At 37.9% G+C, this 14,808-nt stretch overlaps 1 protein-coding gene across 1 annotated transcript; it reads left to right on the top strand.

Annotated features, from left to right (window-relative positions):
• The first annotated feature begins 1,209 nt into the window (after nucleotides 1–1,209).
• Nucleotides 1,210–11,045, top strand: stx3a (syntaxin 3a). Its single transcript, XM_028601616.1, has 10 exons — nucleotides 1,210–1,591; nucleotides 2,388–2,462; nucleotides 2,601–2,700; nucleotides 2,824–2,898; nucleotides 4,448–4,518; nucleotides 5,135–5,243; nucleotides 6,392–6,465; nucleotides 7,192–7,326; nucleotides 9,587–9,697; nucleotides 10,848–11,045. Exons 1-10 carry the CDS (start codon nucleotides 1,562–1,564, stop codon nucleotides 10,923–10,925), a joined length of 858 nt encoding a protein of 285 aa, XP_028457417.1. The 5' UTR covers nucleotides 1,210–1,561; the 3' UTR covers nucleotides 10,926–11,045.
• Nucleotides 11,046–14,808: the final 3,763 nt, after the last annotated feature.

Genomic DNA, 14,808 nt, shown 5'->3' with positions numbered 1-14,808 from the left:
TAGCTTTCTAGCAACTCATTTGGCAATGGCTTGAATGTAACGGACGTTCATTAATATCAGAAAGTTATGCACTTAAGCTAAAAATGGGTTTATACATGATTCTAGGTGCTCTGGATCAAAAGTAAATTTTTCAACATGGCCCCAGCGCTCATGTTGGATTTGCCCCTCTGGTCTTTTGGGAGGCACCTGGGGGCTAAATGTTGTGCAAATATTAATCAGTTAATCAATTAGTTGTCAACTATTACATTGATCACCAACTATTTTGATAATCAATTAATCGGTTTGAGTTTGAGTACATTTTAAGAAAGAAAAGTTAAATTCCAGCCCCTTCATGTGAATATTTTCTAGTGTATTCGCTCCTCTGTGACAGTAAACTAAATATCTATGAGTTTCCAAAAAAACAAGATATCTGAGGACCTCATCTTGGGCTTTGTCAAACCTTGATTGACATTTTTCACTATTTTCTGACATTTTATAGACCAAATAACTTATAAATGAATTGGGAAAATAAACAGATGAATCAGCATTGAAAAAATCTTTAGTTGCAGCCCTAGTCAATAACTTCAACATCTCTGAACTCCACCGTCCTAGCTCTCCAAGCTTTCCCTTACACAGCCTTAGACTGACTGAGACTGGAGGAAGATCTGGACCAGACACACCTCTCAACTTTGCAACTGCGCTCCCATGGCAACCACCTGAAGGCAGAGATGGTGGCTTTGTCATAGTACCATACATTATGTGATGATTAATGAGTTTCTGCAAATTCCAACAATCCATCTGCTAGTTTAAAGCCAGCCACTGTTGTTTTGTTCAATAATTCCAGTTAATTCTGACTTACAATCACTCACTGTCGAATTGCAAATGCCTGGAATAAATTCAGATATGCTTTTTTGATTGTTCTGCCTTTTAACTTGAAATTTGTGTAGTAAATACTTTGAATTTACTAGCATGCTGAAAATATTGTTGTAAATAACACGATTGGTATTTTCACAATCGCATCCCCATTTAAATAGCTTTATTCAACTACTGTAGTTACATATTAAGACATAAAATTATATTTTTCGGTCCCTTACTGCTATTTTCAATTTATAGACTAATAGTGAAAACTAAAGGCAACATACAGTGTTTTACACTGGACGTGGGAGGGGTGAGGGGGGAGACAGGTTTATCGTCCTGAACACTGCTGTCCTAATCCGTTCTTAGAGGATAGAGGCTTAGAGGGACCTCAGGTTAGGTTGGCCACTAGTATTGCCTCAGAGAGAATCCTCCAAACAACCAAGAGCTTCTATTCATGAACAGTTTTGATTCCTTCCTTATTCTAACGCACCTTCATGTCTGCGGCTCCTTCTCTGGCTCTGACCACTCTTTTCCGGTCAAATCTCCAGGATTAATTGAAGGAGCTAATCATTTCCACTGGGCTAATTTGGAGGCCATTTTAATAGCTGTTATAGGCTTAGGCTAGGCAACGCATTGTTGTGCGAGACCTGTGAGGTTGCCTTTTTTTCTATTTATTTATTTATTTGTTTGTTAATTTTTTATTTGAACCTGCAGACTCCTCAAGATGAAGGACCGACTGGCACAGCTGAAGGAGGTAACGTTAGGCAGAATTATTTCGTTTAGTTAGTTGTCATATTTACCCTGTGGAGCACCTGTTGCTAGCACAGACCTGTGTCCTATAGCCCCCGTAATATTAATGTAACGTCAAAATGTGTACAAGCACTGTCGCTAGGCTAGTCTGGAAAAGTCCAAAGTTTCCAATGACAGTTAAAGAGCAGCTTGCTACCATTCCACGTTTATTCAATGTAGCTTAAATCACCAAACAATAGCATATTTTACACAAACAAATTTTATAAATATGCGCTTGAATGCAGTTATATAATAGCCTAGCCTATATGCTATTCCATGAAATCTTATGAATATAATATAATAGCCTATAAATAGCCTAAAGGATATAGGCTTGTAGTCCTAAAGTGGACGTCTCCTATAACATTCAGTAAAAGTTTTGTCTATTAGGCTAAGTAGGTAAACAGTAGGAATACACTGTTTAGTTTCAGGCGTGAGAAAGGCAGTAGCCTTTAGCGTGTGTGAGGTAAGCATTCATTTAACGTTAACCTGCAGTTGGCCTCACGTCACAGTGGTACTCATGCACTGGCTGCAGATGAACTGCTTATTGCTTTCTTCCTTGTTTTGAATAAGGTTTTGAATTGTTTTACTGCTCAATCAGCTTTTCTATATTTGAAAGATAGTGGAAATACCTGTAGTAAATATGCTGTAGTTACTCTGGGCTGTGTATTTCATCCTCAAGTTCAGTATTGACGCCGCCTATTATTTGTGTGTGTGTGTGTGTGTGTGTGTACACGTGCGCGCGCGCGCGTGTGTTTTTACAGAAGAGTGATGGTGGAAGCGATGACATTGAGGTTCCTGTGGAAAATGAGGGTTTTATGGATGATTTCTTTACTCAGGTATTGTATTAAGTCGGTCTGTCTGTCTATTCCTCACATTTGTAAAATGTAATGTATAATGTATTTCTTGCTTACTGGTGTTTGTGTGTGTGTGTGTGTGTGTGTGTGTGTGTGTGTGTGTGTGTGTGTGTCTTTCAGATTGAAGATATCCGTATCAGCATTGACAAAATCGACGAGAGCGTAACAGAAATCAAAAAACTCTACTCCACCATCTTGTCGGCCCCCACATCTGACCAGAGTAACAAACACACACACACATATTCTTCTTCAGGTCTGTTACTTTCCATTACTTATTTCTGTTTGTAATTTCCCTCTGCTCTCTCTCTCTCTCTCTCTCTCTCTCTCTCTCTCTCTCTTTCAGAAACACAAGATGACGTTGAAGCCCTCACCAATGAGATCAAGAAATCAGCCAATAACGCAAGAAACAAACTTAAAAGTCAGTATTTGTTCTTTTTACTTTCTTTTCCGGCACACTTTTTGTTAGTTAGTTTTATCTTTGACAGAAAGTAGTTCCCAATGAAAACAGCATAACGTTTTTATTAACAATAGATGAATGGAAAAGTGTTATTAAAGGCTGTGAAAAGTCCAGGAAATGTCACTCAATTCCATCATACTGTGGTGGTGTCAGCAGAGGTTTTTAATTCAGTTCAGTTAAATTGTATTAATAATGTCAAATCATAACAGAAGTTATCTCAGGACAACACATTCTATCTCCCATCGCGTAAAATACGGATGCTTGGTCAGGTGCCTTTGATGTTGTTATTGATCTAAACGTACTTTATTTAAACGGGCTGGGTTGGGACTATTGGCGTCACTTTTGACTCAGTTAGGCACAGTTGGGTTCAGGAAAAGAAGAACGGGACAGTTGGGTTTAAGAAACATGACACGCGGGACATTAACCCCAGTCTCCTGGGTGAAAGTACTGTGTTGTTTGACCCATCCACCACCCCAACCAACCTCCCTATGCAGATTTTCGTGCTTTCATACAACTCTCTACCGTTGTCGCTCTTAATGCTACATCATCTTCAAGCTGAAGGGTGCTTTTTGCGTCGTATCCGACGCTGACAGCCACTGCCCAAGTGTCTGTATTTTACAAGTTCGGAGTGAGAACGGGTTGCTTAGACAGACGCTTTACAGACAGAGTAGGTCTAGAACACACTATAATTTACAGAGACACAACAATTCCTCCCAAGAGCAAAAATGTTGGTGCGACAGTAGCGAGATAAAACTTCCTTTAAACAGGCAGAAACCTGACTCCCACCCTGACTCTCGGTGGTCTGCCGCTGCCGGTTGGGACACAGAGACACTGATACAGATGTATGATTTCAGAATAATTATAGCAGATAGCATGATGCGCAGTGGCAATAATATTAGAGCTGCACAATTTATCGAAATAGCAATATGGACTAGTGCAATATCCAAATCGCAGGGGAGGTGGGGGGCGCAATATCTGTTAAAGACATATATGTGTCAAACCATTCTGAATGAAGTATTGTGATGCTGCAGAGACGTCCCAGCCTACAAATCCTATCCTACAGACTAAAGAAAAAATCTTTTTTTGGTACAGATCCTCGCAACAATTTTTTTAATTTTAATATTTTTTAAGAAAAATAAGAATAATGGTACAAAAATTATCATTATCCAATATTGTGAATCATATTGCAATCGCAATATCAGTCAAAAATAATCAGATTAGAGACAGATATCTGAAAACCTTTGCAAAAATATGTTTTTGTTTTAGGTGAATGCTTAACATGTCTTATATAAGTAGCATTTTGATACTGCATTGTGAGTGTAAATGTCTACTTCTGCTCCCTGGAGAAGTAATTCATTTTCAATTTTCAATTTCATGCCTGAGTAGATAATAGTTTACTGATACTAGTATAGTCCATAAATATTTCTGTTGTGTCTTGTGTTACTTTTGAAGCCATATCTTCAATATCTGTGGACAGTCTCTTTCACTTTTTTGTCTGTGTGTGCATCAGGTATTGAGCGCCAGCTTGAGTCCAACACAGATGAGAGGACCTCAGCCGACCTCAGGATACGCAAATCACAGGTCAGACAATATTAGATAACAACATTAAATTACGTTTACTTGACCAACCTTCAACAGTATATAGAACTGGGGCCCAAAGTTAAAAGGGTTTTGAGTTTGCACATTTCTTGAGCAGGTGGAAGTTCTCAGCCCTTCTCCCTTTGTAGAAGGCTGAGAAGCACCTGCAGCAAGACCTGAAAACTGCTTTATTTCTGTTTCTTTTCTCTTTGTGAATACAAGTCGTTTTTTTGAGTACTTGCTATCTTTGGTTGTGTGTAAACATTTAACAAACTAAAAAAGAGTTTAGGAAACATTAAGAATGACCTAAACAAGTACAAATTGTTTTTGGATTATGATTGTTTCAGTGGAGAGTTTTTTAGTGTCCCATGATCGCTTGAATGTTGTTGTCCAAGAATTTGGAGGGAGCATTCAATACCTTTACAGTGCTTTAAAAAGCCAGAACACAATTTTATCTCTCAACCTCCTTAAACCAAAAACATGTATGTGGTCAAAATAGTTTTCTTATTTATGGCATTCAGGGGAAACTCCAGTGCACATTATGATATGTGTTATGTGACTGTCATTACACATTTTCTCACCTTTTAAGTTAATTAACAAGGCATTTTCATTATCCCAGCATGCTATCCTGGCCAAGAAGTTTGTAGAGGTGATGACAAAATACAACGAGGCTCAAGTGGACTTCAGAGATAAGAGCAAAGGACGAATCGCCAGACAGCTGGAAATCAGTATGTCATAGTTGATCATTACTAGACCCAAACACAATCTGCAGATTGTGTTTCTTTTTTTTTTTTACATTTTTCAGCAGTGATGCAGAACAAAATTCTGCGGAATTTAGCAGACAGTTTTTCAGCTAGGGGTGGAGATGTGTTAACATTCTGAGTTTTATTTTATGTTTTTTTAATTTGTTTGAAATCTGTGGAATTCTGTGTCCGCAGATTTTGTGTGGCCATGATTATAAGATGCTACAATCAGACAAACAGATGATAGGTCAGCTTACTTACTGTAAAGTAAACATTGTTAAGGAAAACATATTTTGGTGTTGAGTTGAGCAGAAATTTGATAATTTTGGACATGGCGGTAATGACTTTGTCAATAACTATTTACATTACATTAACACATTTTAGATCTACTCCACCTGTCACAGTCACACAATGTAACAAATAGTGTTATGACTCCATTAAACATGACTTGGTCTTCTGATTACTTTCCTATCAAGCACATTTAATTTTTGTGTCAAGCATAATTGCATTATGTAAACTTGTAACATGGCGTCTTATGTCTATTACCATATGCTTATAATCTCTATTGCAGCTTTTTGTTGTCAGACATAAAGGTTTTATGTCTGCTTTTTACATGATGATGACAGCCACTCACCATTTTCTACAGGTCATAGTTTGGAACAAGAGCATTAACCACGTATAGGATGTAGATGCCAGATATGATAAAGCCATTTCTGACCTGTTACAGTCAGGTTTGAATATGACTTTTGTAATTGATGAATCATCGAGACTCAAGTGAGGCGGAAGTTTTGTAATACCATTTACACTGAGATACTGGCAGCAATATAGGTCTACTGATCACTTTTCACATCAGTAATATAAGTAGGGCACAGATGATATGGGTGTTCACCCTGTGGAGTTTTTTAGTAACTTCAGTCAGGTTGAATCCACTTTAAACAAGCTGTTATCAGTGATTCATTTGATTTTACACAGGCATGTCTCAGGGCACTGGCTGGCAGTTGCTTTAATATGCCATTTTTCCTCTGTCAGTCCGTCTTTACCTTCTGTAATTAACCAGGCCTGTCAGTTGTTAACAGGTATTTATGTAACAATGCAATGTAATGTTGTATAACTGTCCATTCTGTTCATCACAGCGGGGAAAGCAACGACTGACGAGGAACTGGACGAGATGCTGGAGGGAGGCAACTCAGCTGTCTTTACTGCCGGGGTAAGACTGACAGTGTGTGGATCTAAATACATGCACTAAAGGGTGAACACTCCCGCCACGGGACAACGTTGTTTACATTATCCTATTTAAATTGATCAACAATAAAAAATCCATAACAGCTAGGGCAGTCATTCTTTTATTTTTTATGTTGCAGCAAAAAGCTTAGGGCTTCTGTCTTTTACATCATTACGTTGACGCTTGTGATGACATCATCACGTCACATGACATCCGGTCCAAAACGGGCTGGTAACTAGCAGTGGTGACCGTTATGGCCGCTGGAGGTCGTTGTTTACATGATCCTGTATGAAACAATTAATACTTTCTACGTTCGCGATGACGCTATCATGTTAAGGACGTCCGGTGCAAAGCTGTGTGACATTATTCTATTGCAGATGAAACTATCAAAACCCCTTTACAATCTGCTCATAAAAATGAGAATATCTCAAAAACTTTAATATGTGGTTGAATCAGCAGCTCTCTAACACAGTCTCAACAAAAATTGATGAAAAGCTTATTAACTTTTTGTATTCATTAGACTGTGCAAGTATTGTTTCTATTGATTCAACCCCTTGTTTGAGTATGCACGTTTTTGCGTCATTGCCACAATTAAATAGTAACTTGTTCTCTAATTATGTGACCTTTTATTCATCCTTTGATGTATTCTCATTCTTGCGCAGACGTCATTTTGTCTGTCTTTGTTTCCCCACACACCCCCTCCCTCCCCAGATCATGGACTCTAAGATCAACCAGCAGGCCCTGAATGAGATCGAGGCTCGTCACAAAGACATTATGAGGCTGGAAAGCAGCATCAAAGAGCTCCATGACATGTTTGTTGATATCGCCATGCTGGTTGAGAATCAGGTACACACACACACACACACACACACACACACACACACACACAACAACAACAACTAATGATGGAGATTAATATACGGTTTTGAAACTTCAAAAGTCTGAAAAATGTCATTTGAATTAAGATTTCAAGACAAGTCTCTCGCTGTGCTGTGCATAGACATTTTGGGGGGCAGGTGCTCAAGTGAAGAAAAGGGCACACCTCTCATAATTATTTATAAAAAATAAAGTTACATAGAGTAGCACATCTTTTACTTACTTACATATTTGGTCTTGCTAGCTTGAGCTCAGCTCAGCTTAAGTCACATTTTTTATTGCACGGTTTATCAGTCCTGGTGTGTGTATGTTTTGTCCATCTTAGATTGTAATGGAACAGCCGACACGAACACACACGCCTATTGACTCAATAAGAAAGCCGTAAAGTAGGCTATTTTTCAACTCAGGACAGCGCCACTTCTCACAAATACAGATAGGATTGGAGATGAAAAGTTTAACTGACATAGAAACTTAACTAAAGAGGCCTTTGTATCCGAGAGACGCTGTGATTGGTGGATAGGATATGGAACAGCGACATAACCAATCACATTATGACAGACGCTCCACTTAGCACCAACTGAAATGTTGGATTTTAAATGAATGTAGCCTCTGTCATTCTGCTCAGTATTTTCCGTGGTATCCACGGTATCGGTGCCTATAAATGGAACGAAACAGCACTTTCTACCGTCACAAATCGCAAATAAAGGCTTCTGAACCAAACACTACCCAATCAGATATGTTTCAGCCGCAACGCAAGCCAACATTGGGGAGAATTTAACAAATTGGCAATTAACAATGGAAGATAGATAGACCATCATAACACTTAAGAATGTTGGTCTTTCCTACAGAGATATTGCGAAGAAAGTCAAGTGAGTACAGTATTCTTCACCATCAAAAGGCACTTAGAAACTGGGGGAAACTCTGACAGGAAGAGGTCTGGCAGACCAAAGCCACAACAGAATCAGAAGACACGTTTCTGAGAGTCAACAGCTTGCGTGATAGGCGGCTCACAGGACAAGAGCTTCAAGCACAGCTTAATAGTGGTCGTAATAAGCAAGTCTCAGTTTCAACTGTAAAGAGAAGACTTGGAGCTGCAGGTTTGATAGGTCGAGTTGCAGCAAGAAAGCCATTGCTAAGACGTCAGAATAAGAAAAAGAGGCTTGCCTGTGTCAAGAAACATCTCCAATGGACTACTGAAGACTGGAAGAAGGTGCTATGGACTGATGAATCAAAATGTGTTTATATAGACACCTACAAAGTTTCCGGCATGTTCTCACCATGCCAGGTTTCAGTGAAGCACAGGGCAGCTGATCTGCAAAAGTCTGTATTTGCTCTGTTCAGAAGCAGAACCAAAACCCATAACTTCACCCAACTATGTAATATACTGTATATTGTTTATTGATAATATAAATTGGAGTAACCACCTTGAATACACAACAATAATAATTATCCCATAACTGTGTAGGGTTCCAGTGTAACTAACTAGATGAGTCTGTGTTTTAGATGTAGAAAGATTGTATTAACACAGATTTTAAACCTCAGACGTCTTTTATAATATCATATTGTTATTAACAACCATGGGGAGCAGAGCATTCAGCTGCTCTGCTCCCCGTCTCTGGAATTCATCACCACCGCAACTCAGAAACATTGATTCATTCCCCCATTTCAAATTGCAACTCAAAACACATCTGTTTAAAACTGCCTATTCCACTTGATGTCAATTGCTCTGCCTCTTTCTATTGTTTTATTGCTATTGTATTCTTTATTTTTTGCTGCTTTTAATGTCTTTTGTATCCCTGTACGGTGTCCTTGAGTGCCGAGAAAGTCGCCTTTAAATAAAATGTATTATTATTATTAACAACACATAAAAGTCACCATGACTTATAACAGTAAGATGAGCAGCTGATCCCAGAGAGTGTGTCACTGCTGTACAAGAACGTCATGTCTCAGACAAGACAAGTCTCATGTTCTTCACGTCAGTCCTTCACGCTGTACGTTAGATTATTAAACTGCACACCTATTTGATAAAATGCAGATAAAGGTAGACACAAGCAGATGTCCACCTACACAACATGACACGTCCACATAAATTAAAAGACAAAACACAGGAGTTGGAGCACTTTCTTGCTGCTGAAAGGCATATACGGTCAATATCACAAACACTTCTTATTTGTCTGTCTTTCTTTGTTCTCTCCTCTCGCATTATGCTGTCTTGTCCTGCCCTCCCCAGGGTGGCATGATTGACAGAATTGAGAGCAACATGGATCAGTCAGTGGGCTTTGTAGAGAGGGCAGTGGCCGACACCAAAAAGGCAGCCAAATTCCAGCAGGAGGCGCGCAGGGTAAGTTGAGACTGATTCAGCAGTAACATGAATGTAATAACCTAATGAAACATTTAAAAAGTTGTAACAATCCCACAAATGATATATTTTACTGTAGACATTTGTTTCCTCTGATTGTTTCTTTATACATAACATAAATGCATTGATTGGCTGTCAGGCAGGGTTGTCCTTGACAAAATTATTGGATGACTAACACGCATATGATTTTGTCGACTAATCGATTAGTAGATTTAATCGACAGATCTGTAAAACTGTTTCTCCACAGAGAATCGTGCAAAAAGCACCACTTTATATTTTGTGTTTACCAGAGATGTGCTCATCTCAGAAATAAGTCATTCAGCATTACAAAATGACTAATCAACTAAAGAGATCTTAGTTGACTTAGACCAAAACAACCGATTAGTCGACTAATCGACTAAGAGGGGGACAGCACTAATTTACTGAGTGATGCACATAACATAAACATAACAATGACAACCATAAACCCATGATCAAGCCAGGAGTTGCATTCCCCTATGATAGGTTAGTAGTTGAGACTAGAGAATTACTTCTGTGAAGGAGGCCACTTTGAAAGTGTTCATATTGTTGTTTTTTGTAGAATGTACATATTGTATAATTGTAGATATCCAAGCAAGTGTGGAATGAAACTGCCCAAATAATTAATACATTATAGAATAAATGTTATATTTGATATTATATGACTCTAAACAAGAACTGTTCTATTGTATTTATGATTCTAATTTTAGCTAAATGACAAATTCTCAAAAGGAAATGAAACAACTAAGTTTGTTGTATAACCGAAAACAGCGGGAGGAAGATCATCTGAATTGTAGAGGAACATTACTTATGACATTTCAATTTAAAGTCTGCCTTCTACTTCAGAACACACCACATCATTTTTCAATCCAGTGGAATGTCTTGAGTGACAAAAATAGATGACCCAATCGACAGAATACAAAATATTTATTAGGCTCTGGTGCAACCTGGCCTAGAACCATCTGGATTAGGTCTTGACCCCCTCCATTTTGATAAATTTGATTTGTGCTCGGTTTTGAATTAGTCTTGAGTAATTTTAACTCCAGCATTGGGGAATGCAATGTAACATCATCTTCCTTTCAATCTCTGTATCCTTTTCCCTCCTGTTCTCCAGAAACAAATGATGATCTTCTGCTGCTGTGTGATTTTGGCCTTGGTACTCGGTTCATTTGTCTACAGCTTCTTCAAATAGAAAACCAGAATGAGGCCACCCCGCAGCTCAGTCCACACAGTACAGGATGAGGCAGAGCAGAGCTACTTGCCGAGGATCACAAAATAGAGCCTGGGCTCTGTTTACTGTCATTTCAACTAATTCAAGATAAACATCAAAGCTGCAAATATTTGCATTTGATCTCAGTTATTTCTGAATATGTTCTAACAACTTTTTTGAAACTTCTCTGGGTGCCCCACATTTAAATTCAGTTTCAATGCAGTGTCTGGATATTTCAAGTTATAGGCATGGACGATCTGGTCTAAGAAGAGAACTTAATATTACTCCAAGGCATTTAGTTTATTTAATGTATCTGCTTCATACAGATTAAGATCAGCATTCATGGTCAGCTGCAGAATTTACTGAGAGCCATATGATGTTTGGGTTAAACAAAGCATTACTTAAATAACATATTAGATACACCTTTCAATGCCTACATTGCATTGCATCCAATGCCCCGCCACCACAAAATAACCTCAAACACCATAGTTAAACCAACAGAACAATAGTCCCAACCAAAACCTGAACATCATTGTGTTGATAAATATAAGATGTATTGTCGAGCTGTAACTAATGAAGTTGAAATCAGAATACCTTACAAAATGTAGAAACAAAATGTCCCATTTACAATAAGCAGTCCCTTGTATGAATTGCCCTCTTAGCCCAATTTTGGGAAATATGTCTTCCTTCTTTGACTCTGACCTCAGAAAAAATACTGTTGCAGTAGTTTTATGAATTTGTATGGTATTAAAAGTGCAGGAATTTTCAGTAAATGCTGGTTTTTATGTAGGACTTTTCAGGAGTATTGAGTTTAGATTAGCTAGTGAGTGGCAAAGTAGAAAAATTACTAGAAAGAGTAGATGTCTATATTCATATACCCTGAATATCTCAGTCTCTCTTATACTGAAATGGATGGATTCCTTACAAAGTTATCAAACCTGAAAGATTTTCTTGAGTGAGCTTCAAGATTTGGATCTCAGATGATCCAAATATTTGAAAGGTAACTTCGTTTTCTTTCAACCTGGGCCCCATTTTTCTGTTTTTGTGTCTAAGTGACTGATGTTAGTCAAATTAGTCCAATATTAACCAAGAGAAACAAGCTACAATGTTATGTTATTAGGCAATTGCGCACCTTCAATTTACGTCCACAAAAAGTGTGTGTTTTTGCCACTGACAGGCTCAGATTATTATTCTAAGTGTCTGACAACATTATGGAAAGGATCCCTACAGAGGTCAACCTTTTGTTAAAGAGTAAGAGCCTTTTTGTTTAACATGAAACATCCCCGGAATAGCTATTGCCAAACTCACCAGACTCCATCAATTTTAAATTTTAATTTTAATCATTGTAAAAAACACTTCTCTCAAATTTGAAGAAAAAAAAAACTAAATATAACTATCAAATGCTGTCTTGGTTTGTTTCTTCACTGTTCCAACAATTACCACTCTGATTTTGTTGAAATAAACGCTTATGTGTATAAATATGCTTATGTGTCTGGGTTAGCTCAGTTGGTAGAGCAGCCCCAAAAATATTCTAAAGAAAAAGAAATAAACCCTTAATTCACCCATTTACATGTGAAAATAGTCTGGCTCTATACACACTAAAAGTACTGTTTATTTGAATGGAGTCTGGTGAGTTTGGCGATGGCGATTTGAAAAAGGATTTTACTCTTTAAAAAAATGTCTATCTCTGTAGGGATCCTTTCCATAATCTTGTCAGATACCTATAATAACAACCTGAGCCTGTCAGTGGCAAAAACAGCCCTTTTACTGAATGGAAATTGACGATGCGCATTGCCCGAAAAGATTACATTGCAGCCTGGTTCGCGGCTGCAGGTTACAGAATTCCCGCTGAATACTGGACCAATTTCAAAGATTTCTGTTCACATTACAGTTAGACACCAATGCATGGGAAAATAGGGTCCAGGTTGTAAAATAAAATAAAAAATGAAATTACCCTTTAAAAGATACTGAGTAGTAGGATCTGCCTTCACAAATACATTGAAAATGTTGTCATATCCAAGAAACAACTGAAAATGATTTATTAATGAGCAAGGAATGAATAAGATAAAGTGAAAGTGAACCAACCTCAGACAGATATCCCTATAGCATGACTGCATGACTACCACACTGCCCATTATCACGGTGCATATCTATGAAGTCAGTATCCTAAGTATTGAGGCAGCATTGTTGTTATTCTTTTGTACATTTCTCTGTTACTTGTGTTTTGATGTGGAAACTATACTACTGTGTTAATACTTATGCTATCGGCTGCATTTAATGATACCTGCTGTGACACCATAGTGGGCCTTTATTCAAATCATTTTTCAATTTAATGGAGGAAAGTCACTTTCCATAAATAATTCACATATTGAAGTTTTGATGTTGAACTGATTAAAATATTATTGAAATTAGATGCTGTGTGATCTAAAAATAGGAGTAAACGCTAAAGGTGTTAGATTAGAAATGGAAATAAACACAGCCCTGCTTTATTTTATTACCTGACACTGCCTTGGGGGGGTGTTCTACTTCAGGTCTTTGTTGTTTGTGTATTTACTACAAACATTGCTTTAATTTTTAATATATGTATGTCGGTTTTGCCCCTTCTTTTTTAAAGGACTATGACTGTATTTCCAAAGAGCTTGTTCTTGTTTCATGCCATGGTTTGACTCTGGTTGGTCTTTGACATTTGCATTCTTCCTCTTTGCTCTAGATCCACAAATGCAGTCGGCTACACTGCAAGTATGGGCTGACATTGACACTGCACTGCAGCCTACTCTTGTAATGTCAGCCTACTCTTAAACCATATTTGGATCTTTTGCAATTTGAGACTAGATTTGGTCAATGGCTCATGCGTAGCTCAGCAACAGAAAGTGTCACATTTTAATGTTGGTTATTGAAATATTGTGTAGAATTATTTTTGTGAGCAATACAAGCAGTGGTGTTTTTTCGTACTCATCTTAGGTGGCAAGCTACAACTGCAGCACCTGCCAAAAATACTCTGTGGATGTCATACTGTAGGTCTACAACTTTCTTTACTGTCTCATGCTGCCATCAAGTTCACCTTGAAAGATCCCTCTGACATTTAAAGATTTAACAAGACTTAAAATATTAACAAATTGATGTTAGACTCTTCGAGCAGAGCAGAAAACTTCTTTGGGCTGTCAAAATAAAATGGATGAAATGTATTTCCCAAGAATAAGATAACATAACATATGGGTAACCAAATATAACCTGGGTTGTTCATTGCACCTGTAAATGTGTTTTTGGACTTGAATGCAGAGTCACCAGTTGTGGGTGTCCACCTGACAGTGGGAGGATGCCACTTTCTTTGCCAGATTTCCAGAAGGCTAGATGTAAACCTTACAAAAATACCGTAACATAATTACCTTGATAGTTAGAACTTAATTAAAAAATAACATTCCTATTTGTCAAAAGGATGATTCGAGGGGGAAATAGGAAATTAGACAAGACTAATAGTTAACCATGTTTCAGTACGCACATTGGCCATTCTATTCACTATTATTATTAGCTTGTGTGACAACCTGTAGTGTGATTTTGTGTCTTTCCTTTCCCTGCGTACATTATTTAAGCCTTGTCACTGTAGCAATGTATTACAATGTATTCTATTGTTGTATTGTCTTTTGTAGTTTTGCCCACTGTTGACGATAATAAATTGAAACTGTTATTTATTTTGCTTATAAGTGATTATTTACGTTTTGATTAATTTGTACTGCGCATCACAGTTTAGCATGTTCCTCTCGCTCGCCGTATTCAAGCTGTACGTGTTTGAAAGACAAGTCACCGCCACCAATCACAAGAGCTATGCAACATTTCCCAGCCAATCGCCTAAAGCTCGTCTTCCATT

Source organism: Perca flavescens, chromosome 2, assembly GCF_004354835.1.
Source record: "Perca flavescens isolate YP-PL-M2 chromosome 2, PFLA_1.0, whole genome shotgun sequence".
Lineage (NCBI taxonomy): Eukaryota > Metazoa > Chordata > Actinopteri > Perciformes > Percidae > Perca > Perca flavescens.
Note: the sequence above shows the minus strand (reverse complement) of the source record. Positions and strands in the feature narration are given on the sequence as shown.